We start from the raw sequence: 24,724 nt of genomic DNA, 5'->3' as shown, positions 1-24,724 counted from the left end.
TAATACTGCTTGCTTGATCTCACTGTTTTATCCATCTCACTCCTACTCTATTTATTCCCTTAACTCTTGGTATGCAGTTATTATTATTTTTCTATTGAACAGGCTCCTCCATGGAGTCTGAAGACTCATCGTGGGAGACCCAAACTGCCCACACAATCTGTCATACCTCTTCTTGAACTCATTAACAGACAAAGCGCTCATAACTCACTGGCAACCCATTCTACTCATTCACAACTCTTCAAGAAAAAAATTAGTCCTCACACCCCTAATAAGCACTCCAAAAAATCATCAACTACTAAGGATGACCTCTTGTTTAGGTCCCTCTTGCCAAATGCTGAAACATTTCCCCTGCATCAATCCTATAAAACTCTTTAAGTAACTTAAATGTTTCTATCATATCCTTTCTTTTTCTCCTATCAACCAACTTCTGCAATCCACACAATCTCCATCTATCCTCATAGGGAACATTCCACAGACCACTCACCATCTTGGTTGTTTGCCTCTGAATATTCTCTCCACGTCCTCATTACCAAGAAATCCAGGAGACCAGACTGAGCAGAGTAATTCAGATGTGGACATATCAGGGCCTTATAAAGTGGAATAATAACTTCCTTATCTTTACTTGTTAGTTTCTTGAATGGCCAAGTAATGTTATGAGCTACTTTAGCAACCTTAGCAATATGTCCTGAAAACTTATGTTCTGTTATGTCCAATATATCCTCTCAAGGTTGTCAATTTGTGAACCTTAGGAATTTGTCCTCTGAACTCTCTGTCTACCACCACCACCCCTCAACTCTCTAGATTCATCTATTCCTGGAGTACACTTCATGAATGTGGTACCCAGCTTGCAATCTGTTTATCCCAAAATGCATAACTTTACATTTTTCCCACATTAAACTGAGCCATCTTTTGTCCATACCGACAGCCTATTTAAATTATCCTGCAAGCTCTCCGCATCACCTCGATTAACTATTATTCTACCTAATTTTGTGTCCCCCAGAAACAACTAAATATTTACTTTCAGATTGTTTCCTATATCATTTACATACAAATTAAATAGTAGTTCTTAAATTCTCTTTTTGACCAATTTTTCCAGTACTTTTATCACCATGCCTGAGATACTGATTGGTCTATAATTTGCTGCTGCAGTCTTCGAGCCTCCCTTATGGAAGGGAATTATTTTTCCCTCTTTCCCACTCCCTTGGCACTCTACCAAAGCTGAGACTTAAATTAAAGACCCTAGTCGCATTGCCAGTTCTGGCAAATTCTGGCACATTCTGGCAAAACCTGAGCTGATATCCCATCTAATCCCACAACTGTATTTACATTGAGATTCTGCAATATCCTAAGAACCTCCAATTCATCAATTCCCACATCAGTGTCTGTCACATATATTACAGCAGTAATCTCATTTGGATGATATACCTAGTTATCCAGATTGGTCACTCAGTAACCCAATTGTTGTATCTGCTTCTGTTACTTTGTCACCATCAGCACTCATTGAGGTTATTCTTCCATAGTCATTCTTCCTCTTACTTGCTACGTGGCAATAGAATTGCTAAATGAAAGAGACCATAAAGGAATTTTCATTGAAAATATTTGAGAGGAATGTAATCTGGAGTATGTTTCAATACATGAGATAGAAAAAGTTATAAAAAACTGAAACATGGAAAGGCAGTTGGAATAGATGAAATTCAACAAGAAATATTGAGATATGGAGATATAAATGCTTAACAGTGGCTGGATGGCATAATTCGAATGGCTTGTCTTGGTCAGATGTTGACTTCCATATGATTTGAGGTGTAGCTGTCATATGATCCATCTATAAAAATGGAAATAGAACTGAATGTGTGAATTGCAGAGGAATTTCAGGTAAGATTTAACCAAAAATACTTTAGAAGAGACTAAGAAAAATTATGGAAAGGAAACTTCCACAATTTGGGTTCAATCCAAATAGAGATTGTTGGTATCAGATTTTTCATTTTAAGACAAATAGTTGAGAAATCATCAGAATATAATGAAGACCTTCATTTGAGTTTTTGTAGATCTGAAAAAGAAATATGACGAAATCAAGAGAAAGTCTATATTTGCAATACATAGACTGTATTTGTATTTAAGTCAGCAGTTAGAATTGAAGGAGTTATAGGAAGATGATGTGATGTAAAATCAAGTTTAACAATTATGCACATGATCTATCATTTATATGCATCACATTATGAAAAAAGTGGCATTAAACCTGATAGCAAAACTGAAGATATTAAATATAGCCTTTTGCAGCTATTATATATATATATACTCCTAAAAAAAATTCAGTGCATGTCTTTAGGATTATTTGTTGAGAATGAATAATTGCACTAACAAATTTGGTATGAAAATCAGCAATAAAAAGACAGACTATGAAATTAGGCAGGAATATTGAAAACATTATCCAGAATGGGAACCTATAGGACAGGTAAATGATTTCAGTTATTTAGGCTCAATTTTTAGTGAAGATGGAAAATTAAATATGGAAGTAGATAACAAAATAAACAAATCTGGTATAATAGGAGTCAACTGAATAAATTTATATGGAATAAAGGAGAAATTAACCAGCCTGGTTGGCTAAGTGGTTAGCATATATATAGCACCTCCAACCAACAGGCTGTGAGTTTGAATTCTGCCATGGGGCACAGATGCTGGTGAGTTTTTAGGTGGGGAATGAATTTCATCACCCACCATCCTGCTTATTGGAGCCTTGAAGTGGCTTGAAAAAGTTCCATCATTGGTATTTAGAGCATGGTTTCTGGATCATCATCATGTAAAAATAATTTTAAAAAATTATAAAATTCCTAAGAAATATAAAAAAAAAAAATCCTTAGCCCACTCACTGTACTAATGTACTGTAGGCTTACAACTTTCCATGAGTGGAAGTCACATAAAAAAATTATTCATAACACCAAAGTAGCTACGGTGTTCAAACAGATTTTAGCTCGTGGATTTGCAAACCTCGTTCAAAATAAAACATTTGATCAAAAAATTTTTGAGAGAAATTAGAAGAGTGAACAGATGGCATCAGTGGCAGAATTGTATTAAAATTATTTTAAAATAAAAATATTAGGAAAGAACTTGAATTTATTTTTTAATGTGGTCAATCTAGCTTTTGTTTCTGCCATCAGATACAGTTGGGTCATTCTTCAGAGTTCATGCAGCAAATCTAGCAGACTGAGAAATGCTGAGCTGATGAATTATGTTAGTCTAAAATGTAGTGAAGAGGAAATTTAGGTTGAATTTAAGCACCAAGTGGAAACAATGACAATAACAAAAATGAAAAATTGCAAACTGTTAATACTATCATAAAGACTACTTCTAACTATATTGAGCACTTAAGTAACAATTCTTAAATAATACTTAAACAAGAATCTAAAAATCACACCAAAATCAACCAAAAATGTAGCTTTTTTAATATAGAAGCTTGAGTTTGCCATTGTTTGTGTACTTGTTGCTTACTGTTGCTTAGATCTTTTTCATATTAAATGTCTCTTTCTGATAAAGAATTGTTGGGGGAGGGGGATGCATCACCACTTGATGAATCAAAGAACAATAATTCCCATTATATTTTGTTCAATTTATGCAGCTAATTTTTTTAAAAATTGTTATTTCAGAAAATTGCAAGAGAAAGGAGCCAGTGATAAACTACCAATAGTGCGCAAACAACAGCATATATTATTACAACAATTTCGGCAGGAACGTGCCCAGTTGCGATGTATGAAAGAAACATACCGAGCTGTTATTCAAAGACATCGGACAGGTGCATCTCTTAACGAAAATATAGTTGGACCTGGTTCATTGGCTTATCAAATTCTTAGTATGTATATCTTGAAGATATTTAAAAACTTTTATGAAAGATTTTATTAGTTAATTAGAAAAAGTTTTCTAAATTGGTTTGTCATTTATTTTTTATTGTTATAAATGGTTCTCTGTGCAAAAAGCACTAAATTTTAATTAAATGTTATTAAAATGTTCTCTATACTGGGATTTGGAAAACTCTCATTTAGCTTGAACCAAGTTTCTCTTTCACAGTTGTTTTTAGCCTCTTCTCGAGTATGCTTGCATAAACCTTACACTTACTATGGATATTCCTCTGTAATTCCACATTTCAGATGTGAGAATTACAGACGAATTTACTTATTCACCTTTATTTCCCTTTTATATATAGGTACTATTATATCTCTGCTCCCAATTATATGGAATTTGACCTTCTCATCAGGCTTTCTTGAATTATGCAGTTTAGCCACTGTAAGACTTTTATACTTCCATATTATATTTATGTATAATATAGAATGGTTATATTATAAATTAACCAAGTGGAAAAACTTCCAACAACTCTCTAATCCAGAGTATTTTAATAATAAGATGTGACACCTTTTGGCAACTTGTATATGAAAATATGACTTCTGCATTACTTCACCTTTTGGCAACTTGTATGTGAAAATATGACTTCTGCATTACTTCACCTTTTGGCAACTTGTATGTGAAAATATGACTTCTGCATTACTTCAACCTTGGTATCACCTCTGGATCTGGCTCCTACTGACATACCTCAATAAAGGTCGAAACTAATCTGGGTAGTGACCCTTCCCATAATGCATAGCATTATACATACCCATAAGGATATGTGCTTTACATTATGGGATACTAAGGCAAGTGATGTGAAGTTATAAGCTTCTATATACGAGTTGGCCTAGTCCTGAAAATAGTTCAGGCACAAACTTGTTTATCTACACTTGGATAAAAGATTAAACCAAGTGTATAATTTCTTGGTATCTTTAATTTAGAGATGATTCACTTATATGCTAATGTTGCAAAGTTGGGTAGGAAGATAAGATTAGTTCTGATGATCATTCATGACTTCTGCTGTGTGCAGTTTTTTAAATTAACTCCACACATGTGAGATGAGATCAGTGCTATTTGTGGGTGATTTAGAAAAAAAAAAAGAAGAGCCCTATTAATGTATTTTTTGAAACTTGAGGTTGTGAAATCCTTGGAGACAATGATGAATGCCATTTCATAGAAAGTGTTTACATTTGGTTGCAAATTAAATTAAACTTGCTAAAAAATCATATTCTTGTTGTATCCTTTATCCAAGTTTGAGCAAAGTTTGTACATAAACGGTTTGCTTACACTTGGGTAAAGGATAAAACAAAAATATAATTTCTTGGCAAGCTTAATTTAAGAATGTCATTTTACTGTTGACAAATGCAGTGTTATGCATTTTGGATGAAAAATTTTGGAAGGTACACTGCATTTCTAAGTAATTCTTCTCAGCAATACTGAGATGAATAGTGATCAGTATTAATAAGAAAATTATGGTGTTTGTTTACTAGGCCTTTGATGGCTGCATCAAAATTGCTGGCTCAGATTTGATCTCAGAGATTTTAGTGAGGATTAGGAAACAGTGAAAATTGTTCTGTAGTTGGTGATCAGATTAATTTGGGACTGTGGAATGTTGGTTGACCAAATTAAGGGAATGTGGGCTGCAAACTATAGTTTTGCAGCCCACATTCCCCTAATTTGGTGGGAGAGATATAATATAAGGAAATAAACTGTTAAAATGACTTTGGAGATGGGTGAAATCTTTCATTATGTTGTAGGAGGAAAGAACCAGTGAAATCTTTGCTACTACAAGTTGGAAATGACAGCCACATTAAGAGGTGTGCTCCCATTCCCTGGTGAATTAGAAGAAGAAAAATAATGTGACAAACTGATAAAATGATTTTATAGGATGAAGGTGTAAGAAATATGTTAGGTGGATTTGTGAACTGAGCAAGCTTCCTTCATTAATCCTTTAGCTCCCTACAGTTTCCTGTATAACATAAAAATATTATAAATTAAAGATGCCAAGAAATTATATTCTTGGTTTAATCCTTTATCCAAGTGTAAGCAAACAAAGTTTGTGCCTGAAGTAATTTCAGCACTTGGCAACTTGTATATAGAGGCTCTTCACATCACCTGCCTTAGTACCCCATAAAGCAAAGTACATAAGAAAAAGTCCATAAGAAAAAAAAAATCCTATATAACAGTAATATTAATAACCATTGCTATCAAGTAAATAATGCCATTTCTGTCAGCAAAATTGAGTGATTAAACTATACATTGATATAATCTCACATCATATACTTTACAGAAGCATCAGCTTTGTGAACCTAATAATTCATAAAAGAAAAACAAATGGTTTGCTTAATGGTCAAAGGTAGATATGATGAGGAGACCTTCATATAATCTTTAAGAAATACAGAGAAATGACTAGGATTTCTGTCCTAATGTCCAGTCCTTACTGTCATGTAGTACACCTTATTAGTTGGTATCCTCTGGATACTAAACAAGAAAAGATGGGCTTGCAGTTTGGGACTTAGCTGAACAGATCGTAACTGTGTTCACCTAAACCAGAAAGAAACAGTCACGATGGTACAATACAATGAAATTTCATGCTCTCAGGCATTGTCCAGTTAAACAAGATCCTGGCTGTTTTGGAGAGTAAACTAGGAAAAATAATGAAAAATCAGCTGTTGGAACAAATTCACACTCGTTATCAACAAAATTGAAAATAGGTACCATCAGTGTAAGAAGTATCAATGGAAATGAAGTCAAACTGGCAGAATAAATAGAGAAGTAACACTGTCTCTGTAACACTAATTATGTCTCATGGACATAATTAGTGTTACAGAGACAGAGAAGACTGGAACAGGCGAGATCCAGCTAAGTAATAAATATAATTTTATATTAGAACATGCATATGACATAAAGAAAATGGAAAAAGTGAAAAAGTCCTTGAAATCTGAACAGCAGAGTAGGAAATGAATCCCACCAGGCATATAAGAACATTTTGGGAAAATTTGGAGAAAAGGGCAAAGCTAATAATAACGGTAAGTATTTACTGGATTCTGCTCATGACACGGAGATCTGAACAGCAGAGTAGGAAAGGAATCCCACCAGGCATATAGGAACATTTTGAGAAAATTTGGAGAAATGGACAAAGCTAATAATAATGGTAAGTATTTACTGGACATCTGTTCATCACATGGACTAGTCATTACTAACACCATGTTTCAACACAAAGATGTGCACAAGTTCACATGGAGAGAAGATGCAAAAAATAAGAAAAGAATCATTTACTTTGGAAATGACCATTGCTTTGAAAAGAACAGTATATAAGAAAGTTTTAAGAGCAGCTGTTACAAGCAAATTGCAAACTTGAGTATACAAACATTATTGAAGAAAAAAAATGAACAAATTGAAAACATGAACCCAACCTTGAAGTCTCAGTGGCAAATTCTGAAGAAGACATTGGTTGATTCAACTATGGAGGTATGTGGTGGCTTCTTTAACTTCTTGTGTCCACCATGGTGGATACTAGATGTTAAAGAAGCAGTCCTGGAAAAAAAAAGCATACCAAAAGTTCTTAGCAAATAAGTCAGTAGATGCCCTAAAAGAACACAGAGAAAAATGTAAGAGAGCTAAGCTGTGTTTAAAAGTAGCTAAACAAATTGTGAGAAGACTTTGGTAAGAATATAGAAAATAAATATCAGGAAGGTGGCAAAATGATCTGGAAGCTATTCAAGGAGCTTAGAAATGGAGGAAAAAGTACTGTAAAAGGAATCAAAGATGATAAAGGAAATCTGAAAACTGAATATATGGATATCCTAGATGTCTGGAGTAATTACTTTGAAAGACTGTTAAACTAACCAAGCAGTGACAGAACCATACTAGAAAATTTTTAAGAGGAATGCAAAGAGAAGTACATATGAAAACTTGAGGAAAGATGTGGAAAAGCAGTTGGAATATATGATATTTGACCAGAAATGCTTAATTATGGAGGTATAAAAGTTTTGTGGTGGTTACACTGCATAATTGAATAATTGAGACAGCCTGGTCAGAAGGTCAAATTCCAGGTGATTGAAGTAGAGCATTTATGGCACCCATCTGTAAAAAAAAAAAAAAAAAAAAAAAAAAAAAAAAAAAAAAAAAAGTGAGAATTACAGAGAAATTTCTCTACCAAGTGTTCCACATAAGATTTATGTAAGCATACTTGAAAAGAAGTTGAGGAACATTGTGGAAGAGAAGCTTGGAGAACACGCTGGGTTCACACCAAATAGAGGTTGTCAAGATCAGATTTTCACTTTAAGACAGATAATTGTGGAATATAACAAGGATCATACTTAAGTCTTAAGTTTTGTGGATCTGGAAAAGGCATATAACAAGGTTCCTAGAGAAAAGCTTTTCAAAACACTACAATTATATGTGGTGAATCAAACATTATACAGACCAATACATATTCTATATTTAAGTTGTATGTCAGCAGTTAGAATTGAACGAAATACAGGAAGATGGTTTGATGTGAAATCAGGGGTAAGACAAGGATGTACATTATGAAAGAAAGTGGCATCAAGCTGATATTAGAATTGGAGATGTTAGACTTAGCTCTTTGCAAGTCTCCAGGATTCACTTACTAAATTGAATAACACCCTGTAACATGTCATGGATTTGTCATGGAAATCAGCAATAAAAATACCAAAACTATGAAAATATAAAATTTCAATTGCATTATGAATGGAGATCCTAAAGAACAAGTAAAATATTTAAGCTATTTAGGCACAATTTTTAGTGAAGATGGTGGCTTAAATCTGGAAATAGACAACAGAATAAGCACAGCTGGTTTTGTAGATAGCCACTTGAATAAATTTATATGGAATAAGAGAGAAATTAGCCAAAACACGAACCTATCGGTTTACAAAATAGTGTTTAGACCAGTTTTAGGTTATGGATCTGAGAGTTGGGTTAGAAATAAAGCACTTGATCAATGACTAGAGGTCAGATATGAGGGTTCTGAGAAGAATTAGGGTAGTGAACTGATGGCATCAGTGGCAGAATCATATTAAAAATGAAAATATTAGAAAGGAACTTGACATTATTAGCATTTGAGAATGTGTAAAATAGTATGGCCACTTAAATAGAATGTGTGAAGAAAGGTTAGCAAAAGAAGTGTTTGATGGCAGGATGAAGACCCAGAGGAAGATCAAGGTCTAGGTGGATTGATTCAGAAGTGCCTTAGAAGCATAAAATATAGAAAAGTACCACACGGACATAATTAGTGTTATAGAGAAGACTGAAACAGGTGAGATCCAGCTAAGTAATAAATATAATGTTATATTAGAACATGTATTTGACATAAAGAAAATGGAAAAAGTGGTCCTTGAAATCTGAACAGCAAAGTAGGAAATGAATCCCACCAGGCATATAAGAACATTTTGAGAAATGGACAAAGCTAATAATAATGGTAAGTATTTACTGGACATATGTTCATTACATGGACTAGTCATTACTAACACCATGTTTCAACACAAAGATATGCACAAGTTCGCATGGAGAGAAGAAAATAAGAAAAGAATCATTGACTATGTCATTGTTGATATGGATATCTTCATACTTGATCAGGATACAAGAGGGTAGGGAGGTATTGAAATTGGAAATGACCATTGCTTTGAAAAGAACAATATGTAAGAAAGTTTAAAAATAATTAAAGTTAATAATTAAAAATAATTAAATTGGAGTGCTCACAAGTAATAGATTGATTTGAAGGAAAATTGTTGATAGGAGATTAATAATAATGTAAACTTAATCTTGTATTGCTCTCATAGCAATATACAAGTATAAATACAAATATTTATATAACCTGAACATCTTTTGGAGGTTCAGGTTATATAAATATCAGGAAATTGATGATAATAATGATGTTTGGACAATATTCATCAGAGAAAGGAAGGAGTAGCAATAGCATTCAACACCAGACATGAAGATAAACTTTTTGATGTCTGGCAGTTACAAGAAGAGTTGTATGAGTATTCAAAATGAAGAATTAGACATTGAAACTTACTTGTGCCTGTGGACTCAGATTCTACTAAGAAAGAAGCAGAGAAATTTTTCAATTGATTAGAGAAGGCAGTTCATTGACATTAAGGAAATTAAACACTTGGTGCTTGTTGGAGATCTAAACAGTAGGGTTGGAAATGAATCCCAGACATATAGAAATGTTTTTGAGAAAATTTGGAGAAAAGGGCAAAGTTAATAATGGTAAGTGTCTGCTGGATTTCTGCTCGACATGGGCTTGCCAATACTGACACTATGTTCTTACTAAATAGCTTAAGGAAATTACAATGTACAATAGAAAATACATTAAAATAAATTTTAATACACTTCCAATATTTCAGCAACGTCACGTTGCCATTATCACAGGAACTTAAAAACAAGACACGTGCACACAAGCACAACAAACAAATAATGAGAAATGAAGCAGGAAGCTATTCTCTCTCCTAAAAGTCCTGATGGTGTCCCCTAGCGGGCAATGTTGATATTCTTGGGCCGATTGGGCTGAAGGTCTTCTGATGTAGGTTTCCCAAATTTGGGGCAGTCTCATGCAACCAAATTTGTTGAGGTTTGGATTGTTTCTTAGGGCTGAGGCTGATTCCATGAATAGCCTTTCGTATTTGAATTTACTATGGTGTATTATCATGGCTTTCTTCCACCGTATTCTATGGCGGGTATCCAGAGCATGGTTCTGCAAGACCAGAGTGGCTGTATTGGTGAAACCGGATGTAGTCCTTGTGTTCTGAAATTCTGATATTAGCTGTCCTGCCTGTTTGGCCAAAGTAGGACAGTTTACAGCAGCAAGGGACTTGGTATATACACCAGGTAGGTCTGGGGGGGGGGGGGAGGTTGGTCTTTAGTGGAGCGGATAAGGGATGCCAATTTTTTATAAGGTCTGTAACAAGAAGTTAAGTCATGTTTTTTTAGGATTTTTTGTTAATTTTTTCCGAGGTGCCTCGGATATAGGAAATGGTGATGGATTTAGAGTAATCCTTGTTGTGAAGGGGGGGGAGGGGGTGTTGTGGTTTATTGGTTTCAATATTTTTTGGATTTTTTTGGGGGGTTGGTGGGGGTAGCCATTGGCTGAGAAAGTGTTGAGAATGGGGTTTATTTCTGTAGCTTGGACATTGTCATTTGAACATATAAGTTTAGCCCTGTTTACCCCTTCACAACAAAGATTACTCTTGTGTGAAGGGGTAATTTTTATTGCTATTCTTGTGTGTTCTGATATTGGCATTCTCAATACATGGCCTATTCATGTCCATCTGCATTTCTTTCACTCTGTTGTAATGGGTTTGGTTTTTGTTTTGTTGTAAATTTCAATATTTGAGATTTTATTTGGCCAGTAAATTTTGAGAATTCTACCAAGACATTTTGTTTGGAAGGCATCAATTTTATTTTCTTGTTGTTTGCTTAATTTACATAATTCACTTCCATAAAGTAATATAGATTTAACGGTTGAGTAAAAAATTTGTACCTTTAAGTTTTGTTTTATATTGGATGATTTCCAAATTTTCTGTAAACTTTTAAATGCATAGCAAGATATTTTTATTCTTGTTGCAATCTTCGTTGGTACCACCTTCCATGTTGACAGTTGCTCCGAGATAATTAAATGTGTTTGTCACTTCTACTTGAATTCCATTTATAAAGATTGGGTCATTCTTTTTACTGTTGATTTTTAATGTTTTAATTTTCTATGTAGTCCTCGTGTTCTGAAATGTAGTCCTTCTGTAGAGATATGTAAGCCTATTTGTTTAGCAGTTTCCTCTAACTTTGCTGTCTTAATTTTCATGTCTTCAAATCTAGATGATAGTAGTACAATGTCGTCAGCATAGTCCAAATCTTCTAATGTGGTGTCAATGTTCCATCTTATTCCAGTTTTCAGGTTTTTCAGGGTATGCCGCATTATCCAATCTATGACAATGATGAAAAGTGTTCCAGACATGACACAACCTCACTTAACACCAGCTTTGATGTAAAAACTTTTGGAAGCGGTTTCATTTAATGGAATTTGTCCTTTACTTCCCTCATACAAATTTATTATTATTATTATTATTCATGACGCCTCCAAGGACCCCGAAGACTCGTTGTGGGAGGACACCTACTATACAGCTCTCCGTCTCCACCACTACACCGAACCTCTACTACCATTCATCTACATCAGCACCATCTACTGACCACCACAGCTAGTATTTTTTGTCTGTAAATTGCGTGTGTTCTGAAATAATAATATTTATTATTTTGTCAGGAAATCCATAAATTTTCAGAATTTTTCTTAGACATTCTCTGTCTATGCTGTCGAAAGCATAGCAAAATCAATAAAATTGAGATACATAGTTGAATTTAGTTCAACACTCTGTTCAATTATGTTTCTAAGAATAAAAATTTGATTCATTGTGCTTCTTCCATTTCTAAAGCCTGCTTGTTCTATTCTCAGAATTTTATAGTGCTATTTTTTATTCTGTTTATTATGATTCTAGTGAAGATCTTTGATGGTACTGACAATAGGCTGATTCCTCTCCAATTGGTGCATTCTGTAAGATCACCTTTTTTTGGAATTTTGGCTATTTGTGATTCTTTCCAGGTACTCGGAACCTTCTCAGATACCCATATGATATTAAACAGTTTATACAGTATAGTTGCTGATGTTTTTAGGTCAGCTTTGAGCAGTTCATCACAAATGTTTATCATTTCCACTTGCTTTTCTATTCTTTTGGATCTTGATTGCTTCTATGATTTCTTTCTCTGTGATCTCTCCCATGTTTACATGAAATTCGAATTGATTTGGTATCTCTTCGAAAGGGACAATATTTGGATTTATACAGTCATGTTTAACATTTAATAATTCTTGAAAGCTCTTTCCATCTTTGTTGGACTTCTTGCTCTTGAGTTACTAGTTGACCATTTTTATCTTTAACCTCTCATTCATTCATCTGATAGGTTCCTTCAAGTTGCCTTATAATTTTATAAACTTCTCCAAGATTTCCAGTGTCATTTGCTCTTTGAGGATCCTCAGCCAACACCTGATAATAGTTTCTCTTGTCATTTCTGACGGAGCGCTTTACCATCTTATGTACTTCTTGGTATTGCTTCTGATATTCTCCACATAATCTTTCTGACTTGCAGTTGATTATTTTCTTTTTTATCATCTTCCTTTCTTCAATTAGTTTTAATGTATTTCCTGTAATACATTCTTTGTGTGACTTCCCACTTGTCACTCCTAAAATATCTTCTGCAGTTTTATTAAAGACTTCTTTACACTTTTTCCAGTTGGCTTCAATCTCATTTTCATTTGATTCTTCCAAAACTGAGAATCTATTCTTCAGTTCATTGGTAAATTTTTCTTTTATTTTCTTTCCCTTCAGTTTATCAATGTTATATTTAATTTTTTTATTCTCTCTTAGTTTTGAATTTCTTGCTAGTTTAATTTAGCTACTGCAGTTAGCAGAAAATGGTCTGAAGCTACATCAGCTCCTCTTTTAACCCTTACATTAATATCCTCTTGAAAGTATTACATATAGCAACATGATCGATCTGGTTTTTTGTTTTTCCATCAGGGCAGATCCATGTTAGTTTGTGAATTTCCTTATGTTTGAGATACTACCTCCTATGATGAGGTTATTTAATTCACACAAGGATGTAAAAAGTTCTACATTTTCATTTTGTTCACCACTCTCTTTGTTTCCTATAGCATGTTCATCTTCCGTCTTTCTTTTCCCTACTTTAGCATTCATGTCTCCCATCCAAATTAACAAGTCGTGTTGAGGGACTTGATCAATCACGTTTTGGAGTTGATCATAAAATTGTGCTTTCTCTATTTCTTTTGCATCATTTGTAGGTGCATATGCTTGTACGATGGTCAATTTCATGAACCTGGAGAAAAATCTATCTTTAATTATTCGATTATTATTTATTGGGTTCCATTCCATCAGACTTTTCCTTGCTTTCTCACTTACAATCACTGCAACTTCTTTCTCTTATCTTTCATCATCTCCTGAATACAATATGCAATATTTGTCAGTTGCTCTTATCTCACCAAAACCTGTCCATCCTGTTTCAGCAATTCCTAAGATATCAAGACCATGTTTACTCATCTCGTTGACTATCTGCCTAGTTTTTCCAATTTGATACATTGTGTGAATGTTCCATGTTCTGATTTTAAGTTTAATTTTAGGGTGAGTGATTAACTTCATCTGCAAGTGAGGTTCCATAAAGCTTTGCCCCACCTGCATCATAGATGTCGGCTCCTTTCTAAGGTCCTGTAAATATTCGTCTGTTGGGTGTGCCACAAGTCATAGCACCCCCCCCCCCCCCGATGGATTTTTTGCTTCACTTGTGGTTTCTGTAATTATGGATTTTTTATGAGAATAGGTGATTAGCCCATCTCTCAACCTTCCTCTTTTAATGAGGCTTAGGACCAGCATAGGCATGAGCATAAGCTCCATCTATGGCAGAGTTTCACTTAGTTTTAAGCAGGATAAAAATAAATATCATGCTGAAAAGAAAAATATGTAAGACAGTTTTATAAAGAATTAAAGTAAAATAGCTTTTACAGTGAAGCGTTGACTAAAAATACAAATATTATTCAGTAAAAAAATAAAAAATTTCAAAAACTAGAACCAAACCTTGCAGTCTCAATGACAAACTGAAGATGTATTTTTCATCTTCAGTTTGTCAACTATTTACAAAAAAAATAGTTGACAAATACATAGTCTAAATTGTAAGTCATCAGTTAGAATTGAAAGAAATACAGGAAGGTGATTTAATGTAAAATTAGATGAGACATGAGAGTATTCTGTTTCCACTCTTTCATCATCTATATGGATTACATTATTTAAGAAAGGGGAATTGAACCTGATATCAGAATTGAAAATGTAAGAGTTATTTGCTTTTTGCATATGATGATGATGTACATCTCTATAAGTCTAGTGCAAGCTTTTAGGATTCTTTAAACTAAATTGAAAAACAGCTGCATCAATTTGGGCATGAAAATTAGCAATAAAAAGATCAAAACATTGAAAATAGACATGGACATAGAGAACTTCAACTGTATTCTCAATGGAAAACCTGTAGAACAAGAAATATTTAAGGTATTTAGGCTCAGTTTTTAGTGAAGATAGCAGTTTAAATGTGGGAATAGACAAATATAATAAGCAAAGCTGGTATGATTGGGAGACAGCTGAATTAAATGTATGAAATGAGAAAGAATTTAGCTAAACTAGCAGTATACAAGACAGATCTGAGATTTGGATTAGAAATAAAACGGTGGATGAAACTACTGTTGAGAGTTCTAAGAAAAATTTGAGAAGTGAACAGATAGCATCAATAGCAGAATCATATTAAAAGTGAAGATATTATGGAGAAACTTGACATTGTTAGAATTCAAGAATGTGTGAGTGGAGTAAATCTTAGATGGTGTCATCACTTAATCAGAACAGGATAGGAAAGTTTAGTAAAATAGGTTTTTGATACCAATAGTAGGAGAGGACTCACTATCACAGAGGAATATTCTAAACCATCTTCAGCTACATAGGAATAGTTTTTAAAAAAAGATGGTCTGTAATATTCAGACTGAAATATTTGGCAAATTAAATAATATTCTTGTGGAAACGTGTATATATTTTATAATCCTAATGTCACAAATATCCTTAAAGACTCACATCACAGAGGAAGGCTAAGATCTAGGTAGACTGATAGAGTTAGAAATGCTCTAGAACAGCGCTTTCCAAACTGTGGGCTGCGGGCCCCCTTGGGAGCCGTAAGTTTTTTTTTAGAGGGGAAGCCGTGAAATAATGAAATAAAATTTAAAATGTTTAAATTTAAAAAAAAAAACGTATTTAAAAAACGTATCTAATTTTTATTATTTATTATTTCTTTTTTGGTCGTTTTTATATTTTAATGGAAAAAATCACACATTGGTGTTGGTTAACAAATTTTGCTTCTTGAGTATTTTGGCGATTAATGAATATTAGTAAATATATGCTTATTCATATAACTTTAATTTCAAAAGTATTGATAAGCAACACAAGAAAGATTACAAACCAAAATCTTGAATATAAATTGTATTGAATATAAATACAATAAATATTACAATAATATGTCTGTTGTCTGTATTAAGATTTTTTTTTCCAATGGGGGGGGACATGAAATATTTTAATTTTTACAAAGTGGGCCTTGGCATCTGTAAGTTTGGGAAGCACTGCTCTAGAAGATAGAAATATAAGATCTGACAGTATTGGAGTGCTGACAAGCAATAGCCTAATTTGTGGATTGTTGATTGGCAATTAGTGATAATGTAAACTTAATCCTATTATATTATCATGTACACCCCTTGATAGTACATATTAGGTTAATGATGATGAATGTGAAATCAACATGTGGAATTTTCAGTCAAGAAAGGAAACTACAATGTTGGCAATTATGAAAAACTTAGGAGCCAACTTGGAGTACTTCCATGACATAAAGCTACGTAGAATGGGTGTCATTAGTGCATGGGAAGCAGTCGGGAATTGTTTGAGCAAGGCTCAAACTGCATACCCAGGGTAAGCAGAATAAAGCAAGAGCTGCAAAAAAAAAAAAAAAGGATTGTGGAAGAAATGTAAACAAAGTGATCAGCATACTCATGAGAAGTATAAAGTGCAAGATGGGTAACTAGTATGGTAAGGAAGGCTTAATCAGATTATTAGAGAAAATTAGCTAAGCAGGCCAAAGTAAATCCAAAAAAGTTCTTTCGCTTATGTAGCAAGTAAGAGAAAGAATGATTATAGAAAGATAACATTACTGAGCGCTGATAGTAGGAAGGTGACAAAAGCAGAAGAAATAGTTGAATTACTAAGTGATTACTTGACAGAGACAGGTGTGAGAATTGAGGTATGTGAACTGGAGGTACTCAGTATATTGAAAAATGTCAGTGTGAATACAGCACTCAGCCTGGAAAGTATGTAAGCTTGTGTTGTGCTATGAGAATGTGTAAGTGAACTGGCAGCATCTCTGACAAAGTTGTTTAATCTAAGTCTCCACTCTGGCAAGGTTTCAAGGGAGTGGAAAAAGAGTAAGATAGCTCCATTATGTAAAGTGGCTCCCAGACAGAAGTAGACCAGTTAGTATCTCTAGAATGGTAGTTAAAGTATTAGAAAAGTTGGTTAAAAGTAAAATTCAGGAATGGGTGGATAGGAATATGATACTCTGTATAGGGGGCAGCATGGCTTTTAAAAGGTAGATCCTGCCTCAGTAATTTATTCACATTTTATAATAAGGTGACAGGCGGAATTGGATAAAGGAAATGGCTACAGCATGATACTGCTGGACTTTGCAAAGGCATTTGACAGAATACACATTGAAAATTATTACATAAATTGGAACAAATGAGAATGGATATGAGGTTGGTAGTGTAAAACATCACATGAATGTTGTTGTATCATGTTCATTTTTACAAGTTTTACCTAGTAGGAAAATATGTATAAAGATTGTCAGTATTTACAAAATTGCTAAATTCTTTGGTATGTAATAACTTTGTTATGAAACACTGTGTTATTCAAATTAGTGTCGTGTGAGTTGTGACGTCAGCATATCTCATGGTTAACGTGATTCCGAGATGGGAATCTTGTGAGACCCGCATGCACACTAGGTGCAAGAAAGGAGATATAAAACTTTGCCATTTAGGGAGGGAAGATCTTTTTCTTCCCTGGGATCGTCAGCATGTAGGGTCTACTGTCAATCATCAGGAAGTGTTTTTCTTCCCTTTGATCATTGTTGGAGCATCTCACACAAGGAAATCCAAATGTCGTCAGTGGGAGCTTGGCAATAAAGAGAAAAATTTGTCGGCGAGGAGTTTGTTTTTCAGCTGAAAAGGCAGTTGCATTCGGTTAAGCTTGTACACATTACCCAGAAAAGGAACTCTGAGGATTAAAGGAAATCAGTGACCAAGACAAAGAAATTGGCAGGAAGGACGAAACAGAAAGACAAGAAGAAGAAAAAAAAAAAAAGGAATTATTGCACAGACAAAGAAATAAATAATGACTGTCTTGCAAGAAGGAATTCTGTAGACTATTAGCTCATTGAAGTACCTATAAGGATGTATAATTGTTCTTGGATATTTCAAGTATATGTGTTCTTGTTCCTTATTCAGTAATGTTTAATGTCATATTCGTTAATAAGTGCCTAATACAAGAGTCAGCAGACTGTTATGTATAGTGAACTTAAATTGATATTAACTGAGCTCATGCTTGTCATGTCTAAGTTTTTATAAGTAGAAATGACTTGTAAATTGTACTAGACTATAGATGGGATATTAGAAAAAGAATTGTGAGGAATTTTGGAAACTTAAGTTCAAAATAGATTCTCACGGAATTGTCTATGACTGTTTTTGTATCTATGTGTAGAGTTAGATCAAACATTGTAAAATACTTTTTGAGCTTCATTAAATTTTGTGGAACAACACAGAGGCTGATTTGTCAGTGCACTAATCCCCAAAAAACTACAAAGCTGAAGGTATCTGACCAACAAAGGGTAAGGGAAATAAATTGTAATAGTAAGAAGTTAAAGTCACGAAACAAAATAATAATAAATAAATAAATAAATGGTCAGAAGTGAAGGGGAATAATTTTTAGAATATGGAATTTATAATTTATAACTTTAACGAATGGAATTTCTTAAAGCAATTAAAGCAGGCTTTTAGCCTATATTTTGAAAGAAAAAAACCACATTGCTTATTTTAGATTTGTTTAGTTGTTTATTCAATGCTCACTTTAATTTTAGTATTCAAAAAGAAAGTTGATTTTAGTTAGCCAAAGAAGTACAAGGATTCGTATAATACAAATTGATGAAATGGGGAATAAATTACAAATACAGGCAATAAACGATAAAATAAAACAAAAAAAAAATTGGACTGAACATATACAATGAATGGAAGAAGGAAGGCCACTAAAGGAAGTGAGTATAAACCTAAAAGGAAAAGAGATGTAGGAAGACCTAGAATGGAACGATAGTCTAGTCCTATAGATGCCAGAGCAGGCTTTTAGGTTTTTTGGAAGTTTATTTTTCACTTGGTTAGAGTATAATAAAATTAGTTTAATCCTTTATCCAAGTGTGAGCAAACAAAGTTTGCGCCTGAAAGTATCTTCAGGACTGGGGTAAGGTGGTACAACACTAGGGAAACTCGTTGCAAAGGTGGAGCAAGCTATCACTGAAGAGACCTCAATAAAGAGCGAAACTAGTCTGGGTAGTGGCCCTACCCTTAATGCATAACATTAGACATATCCGCAAGGAGATGTGTTTTGCATTATAGGAGATACTGAGATAGGAGTGTTGGTATCTTGCTCCACCTTTGCAACGAGTTGCCCTGGTGTTGTACCACCTTACCCCAGTCCTGAAGATACTTTCAGGTGCAAACTTTGTTTGCTCACACTTGGATAAAGGATTGAACTAATTTTATTATACTCTAACCAAGTGAAAAATAAACTTCCAACATCTTTCTCTAAATCCAGAGTAATTTATTAAAAAAGGGTGGCACACCATTTGGCAACTCCTATAGGTAGAGATAACCTGCTAATGCTTCTGCCTGGTATCTCCACATGGGCCTGGCTCCCACTGATGAGACCTGTTTTCAGCGGCCCCAAGAGAAAGCTCCATGTTCCAGTCCTTCTTCAAACCTGTTCCAGCGGATTCCAGCAACAGTTTAGGAGAACCAAAAAGAGAGCTCCGATTGAAGTCCTGCCTTGGTAAGATTCCCTTGTTCTTTTTGTGGTTTTTTTTTAGGCCTATACACGGCATTCCGCTATTTTATAGGAATAGACTATCCTTGGAAAGTCTTCTTCCTTTCTTTCGTTAAATAATGTCTTCGGTTTTACCGAGGGTAAGAACCCTCGGGTTCGAAATAGATACAGAGATCGAGAAGAGAACGTTTGCTAGAACCATTATTGATAAAGTAGGGGCAGACAAAATTTCCGGTTTCACACCTTATGGGGGTGGAAGATTTCAGGTTGTTTGCACGGACATTGCAACATGGGAGAAACTGCTGAATGGAGTAGAATGCAAAGGGAAACTTTATCATCCTTTTGTGGTGGGAAGCGTTTCCAAAACAGTTAAAATTGATCGATTCCCGCTCGAATATTTAGAAGAAAACAGGGATGTAATAGTAAAAGTCTTCTCGAAATGGGGAGCCGTCCGGGATATAAAAATTGGCACGGACGCTGATTTTCCTCAGTGGAAGTCAGGAGAAGTTTCGTTCTCGATCATGATGAAGGCAGAAATCCCAAACTTTGTCATGATCGGGTCAGCCAGGGTAATGGTCAGTTACCCGGGCGTAAAAAGACAGTGCTTTCGGTGCGGATCACTGGAACACTTAGGTGCGGACTGCCCCAAGAACAAGTGCAGGAACTGCATGGGGGCAGGACATGTGCTAGCTCAGTGTGAAGCTCCCTGTCTGAAATGCAAGGATACTACCCACAAAGTCAACGTTTGTCCTAGCAGGACACACGCCAAGAGAATAGGAGGCACCATTTTGCCAATCCCAGCAAATATTTCAACCAAGAGTTCAGAGCCTACAAGTCATGACTACCTGACTGCAGATAAGACAGTGACAGAAACTACCACTATAGATCCTGACGTTTTCCCAGCACTTACAACCCCAGTTATGGTGATAACAAATGACAAAATTCAACCACCTACTGGCAACAAGACAGAAGGAAAAACAGAGAAAAAAGAAAAACGAAATGCTAGAAAAATCATCGAAACCGAGGATGAAATGGAAACGGAGACTAACACCAATGCCACCAAACGACCTATCACACCAGAAGAAGAAGAAAATAAAAGAACCAAACCAAATTATGACAGCCCAGCAGAAACGTCAAGTTCAGAGGAGGAGGAAGAAAAAGGAAATAAAACAGACACCCATTTAGAAACAGATGAACAGGAACAAAGAGACGATCTAAGACCCATAGGAGAATCCCACAATCCTGGAAAAAAATCTCATAGAGGATTTCCAGGCAAAGCTGAAACAAAGGCAATATCAGAACCGACAAAGTTTCCTCATGCAAAAGCCAATGCACCCATATTGCATCTGTTAAAGGACTTCACCGAGGAGGAGGCGATACTACGAACAGCAATAGAAACGTTCGGAGACATTCAGCTGATAATCACAGGACAAAATGGGCCAAGAGTCGTCAGTGCAGAATGGAACGACATGTTTGTCGATAATACAGATGAAATCACTCCTGAAGAGATCAATGATTTTATCGATGCAGAGGATGACGTGGGACTAGCACTGCACAGAGGCCTCTACATGCTAAACCACGTCCGTGGAGACAAATTAGCACATCTCATCATTAAAACCCACAACAATAGACAGAAGGAGGATTTAAACCTCGCCTAACAAGTCAGTCGACTCCTAGTATCGATCTGCCAGGGAAGGGGAAAAAAAAAAAAGGCTTACACCGAGGCAGTGCATCTCCTTGTGGGCTGCATCACCCAGGCCAGGCTCTTCCCTCACTCTCCTCAGTTTAAATTGGTCTTTCATGTCACCCAGTTGTTGTTGTTGTTTTTTTTCGTTCTGTCTTTGCTATTAGTGATATGTAACTTCTTGTGTCCTTTCTCAGTTCTTCTTTTTAAGTGTCCTCTTTCATTTGTTTTTCACTCCTTTCGCCGGCCAGACATCTGAAGAGATGACTGGCTGTTGAGAGCTGAAAAGAACGGATGGAGGGAGGAAATGTCAGAGATCTGCTTGGCGATGACTCTTGAGTGTGGCCAAGTAGATCGACTGAGGCCTCTTTTAACTACCTACTACTATCAACTCTATCTTTTCTACTCCTCTCTTACTATCAAAGCTGGCTCTCAGCACAACTTTTTGACTCTAAAGAGGCCAATGATGATGATGAGATATGAACTCCCATTCTACCTCAATAAAGGTCGAAACTAGTCTGGGTAGTGGCCCTTCCCTTAATGCATAACATTAGACATATCCGCAAGGAGATGTGTTTTGCATTATAGGAGATACTGAGATAGGAGTGTTGGTAGCTTGCTCCACCTTTGCAACGAGTTTCTCTGGTGTTGTACCACCTTACCCCAGTCCTGAAGATACTTTCAGGCGCAAACTTTGTTTGCTCACACTTGGATAAAGGATTAAACTAATTTTATTATACTCTAACCAAGTGAAAAATAAACTTCCAACATCTTTCTCTAAATCCAGAGTAATTTATTAAAAAAGGGTGGCACACCATTTGGCAACTCCTATAGGTAGAGATGACCTGCTAATGCTTCTGCCTGGTATCTCCACTTGGGCCTGGCTCCCACTGAAGAGGCCTCAATAAAGGTCGAAACTAGTCTGGGTAGTGGCCCTTCCCTTAATGCATAACATTAGACATATCTGCAAGAGATGTGTTTTGCATTATAGGAGATACCGAGATAGGAGAGTTGGTAGCTTGCTCCACCTTTGCAACGAGTTGTCCTGGTGTTGTACCACCTTACCCCAGTCCTGAAGATACTTTCAGGCGCAAACTTTAATTGCTCACACAGATAAAGGATTAAACTAATTTTATTATGCTTTTAGGTTTGTTTAGTTGTTTATTCAATGTTTTCTTTAATTTTAGTATTCAAAAGGAGAAGTTATTTTAATTATCCATATAAGTTTTATTATATTATATATATTTTCACATTTCATTTTTATTAGATTGGCACATAAGCATAAACCAAGTATTGCAGTTAAAGCGACAAATATTGTCATTAGCATTACATATTCATTTAATAAAATAATATGTTTATTTTTTTATTTTATTTTTGCAATTATAATCTAGAACATAAGCAAATGCAGCCAAAGTTGCCATTACATGCAAGAAGCAAAGAAGAGCGCTCACAATCTGTTGCTTCAATTTTACCATCTCTATCTACCACATCATCATTGCCAACTGATGAAGATTTGAATCCAAAAGTAAGTGTTGTTTTTTAAAAAAGAACAATACTGAAACCACATTCTATAAATAGTTGTCATATAATATATATCAGTATGTAGATCGTTTGGGCTAGATTCTGAGAGAAGATTTATTGTAATTTGTAGCATAGCTATGGTATGAAATTAACTGCTTAGGTTTCTGTGAATGCTGCTTCAATGAACAAAAAAACATTTACTTTCACTGAGAAAATTCATATTTTTAGATATTTTTATTGAAGAATTTCATTTCAGAAGTATGGCATCATTACCTTGATCATACTAGATATTATTTAATATAGTATAAAGAGAAATTGTAAGGCTGTGTGGATGAAATCTGCTTTTGGGAAGATCTGTTCCATTGCTTCCACCAGATAAATTAGATATCTCATTACAATTGCGGTGTATCATATTGCATGGTAGCTTAATTTTTTGGATGTTGTTGGTGCTGTTGTGTAGTTTGTCCTTTATGTAGTTTGTAGAATAAAAAAAAGGATAAGTTGATTTTTATTTATTTTCCTTTTTTGTAGTTTGCCCTTTACCTAGCTTGTGAATGAAAAAAAAGATAAGTTAATTTGATTTATTTTTATTATTTATATGAACTAGAGTGTAGAATTAACTTTAGAACAGCTACATATTATTATTATTATTACACCTTTCATGGAGTTGACAGACTCATTGTGGGAGGTTCATTCAACTGACTTCATATTTATCATATAGAATCTTCAAGTCCTTAACACTTCTTGCATTAACAACACATTCTGGTAATTCATTCCATTTACTGACAATTCTCCATGTAAAAAATCTACTCCTTGCATCCTTCTTAACCATACTTTTACATAACTTCCAGGAATGACCTCTGGTTCTTCCCCTCTCACCTTCTACTCTTTTTATAATCCCCTCTGGATTAATCTGATAAAATCCTCTCACTAACTTAAACATTTCTATCATATTACCCCTCGTCCACCTCATCCACCAAACTCTGCAATCCACATTTCTTCAGCCTCTTTTTGTAGCCAGTATTCTAAACTCCTGATATTGTCTTAGTCACTCACCTCTGGACCCTCTCCAATGTCTCCACATCACATTGAAAACCAGGTGACCAGATCTGAGCACAGTATTCCAAGTTTGGTCTGACCAGTGTCTTATACAGTGGCACAACCACTTCCTTATCCTTGCATGTTAGAGTAATTTTATGTGTGCAACATTTCTGTAGACAGTTTTTAAAGACAAGGTATATATATATATATATATATATATAAAAAGTTGCTATAGAAAACTTGCTATTATTAAGAGATTATTCAGTTTCCCATTTTATATCAAGAATTTGATATAATCATGGAATGACTAGTTAAAAAACTTGATAGATTAGATCAAATGACATTTTGGAATAAAGAATTAAAATACAGTTGACTCTGACCCACTCACAATAACAAACTAATGAAACATCCTGAACAAAACCATGTAGGCACAAGGGGATGAAAGTCAATAAAATTATAAAAGTCAGCCATCAAACTATCATCCAGTTGCTCTCACCTCAGTTCTCTCAAAAATCATGGAAATCATCAACAGCAAATTCTTCACCACCTGAAGGCAAATCTAAAACTTATTAATATCTGACATTGTGAATTTTGCCACTCTTGATCCACAGCTGATTGTATAGCTTATCCCACCCACCTTTGGACTGAAGAGCCATGGAAATATTATGAGAAATTCACTTTGCTCTTGACATTTCTAAGGTATTTGATCAGATCAGGCATTGAATCCTGTTCTCCAAGCTGTCATGATCTTCCTTCTAGCCTTTGCAATTGAATTGTCAACAAAGATAAGTTAATTTGTTTTAGAGACTTCTCTCTAAAAATAAATTAAAGATACCAAGAAATTATGTACTTGATTCGATCCTTT

General features: G+C 34.8%; 1 protein-coding gene across 2 annotated transcripts in view; it reads left to right on the top strand.

Moving 5' to 3' along the window:
• The window catches only part of LOC150098544 (uncharacterized), a 610,245-nt gene that overhangs the window by 395,498 nt on the left and 190,023 nt on the right, over positions 1 to 24,724 (top strand). For both annotated transcript variants that reach the window (XM_090405300.1, XM_090405297.1), the window contains exons 25-26: positions 3,642 to 3,844; positions 22,689 to 22,822. In XM_090405300.1, the coding sequence (XP_090261426.1) occupies positions 3,642 to 3,844; positions 22,689 to 22,822 (337 nt within the window). The remainder of the gene's footprint in view (positions 1 to 3,641; positions 3,845 to 22,688; positions 22,823 to 24,724) is intronic.

Source organism: Typopeltis vanoorti, chromosome 15, assembly GCF_054136105.1.
Source record: "Typopeltis vanoorti isolate ZY-2024b chromosome 15, IOZ_Tvanoo_1.0, whole genome shotgun sequence".
NCBI lineage: Eukaryota > Metazoa > Arthropoda > Arachnida > Uropygi > Thelyphonidae > Typopeltis > Typopeltis vanoorti.
Note: the sequence above shows the minus strand (reverse complement) of the source record. Positions and strands in the feature narration are given on the sequence as shown.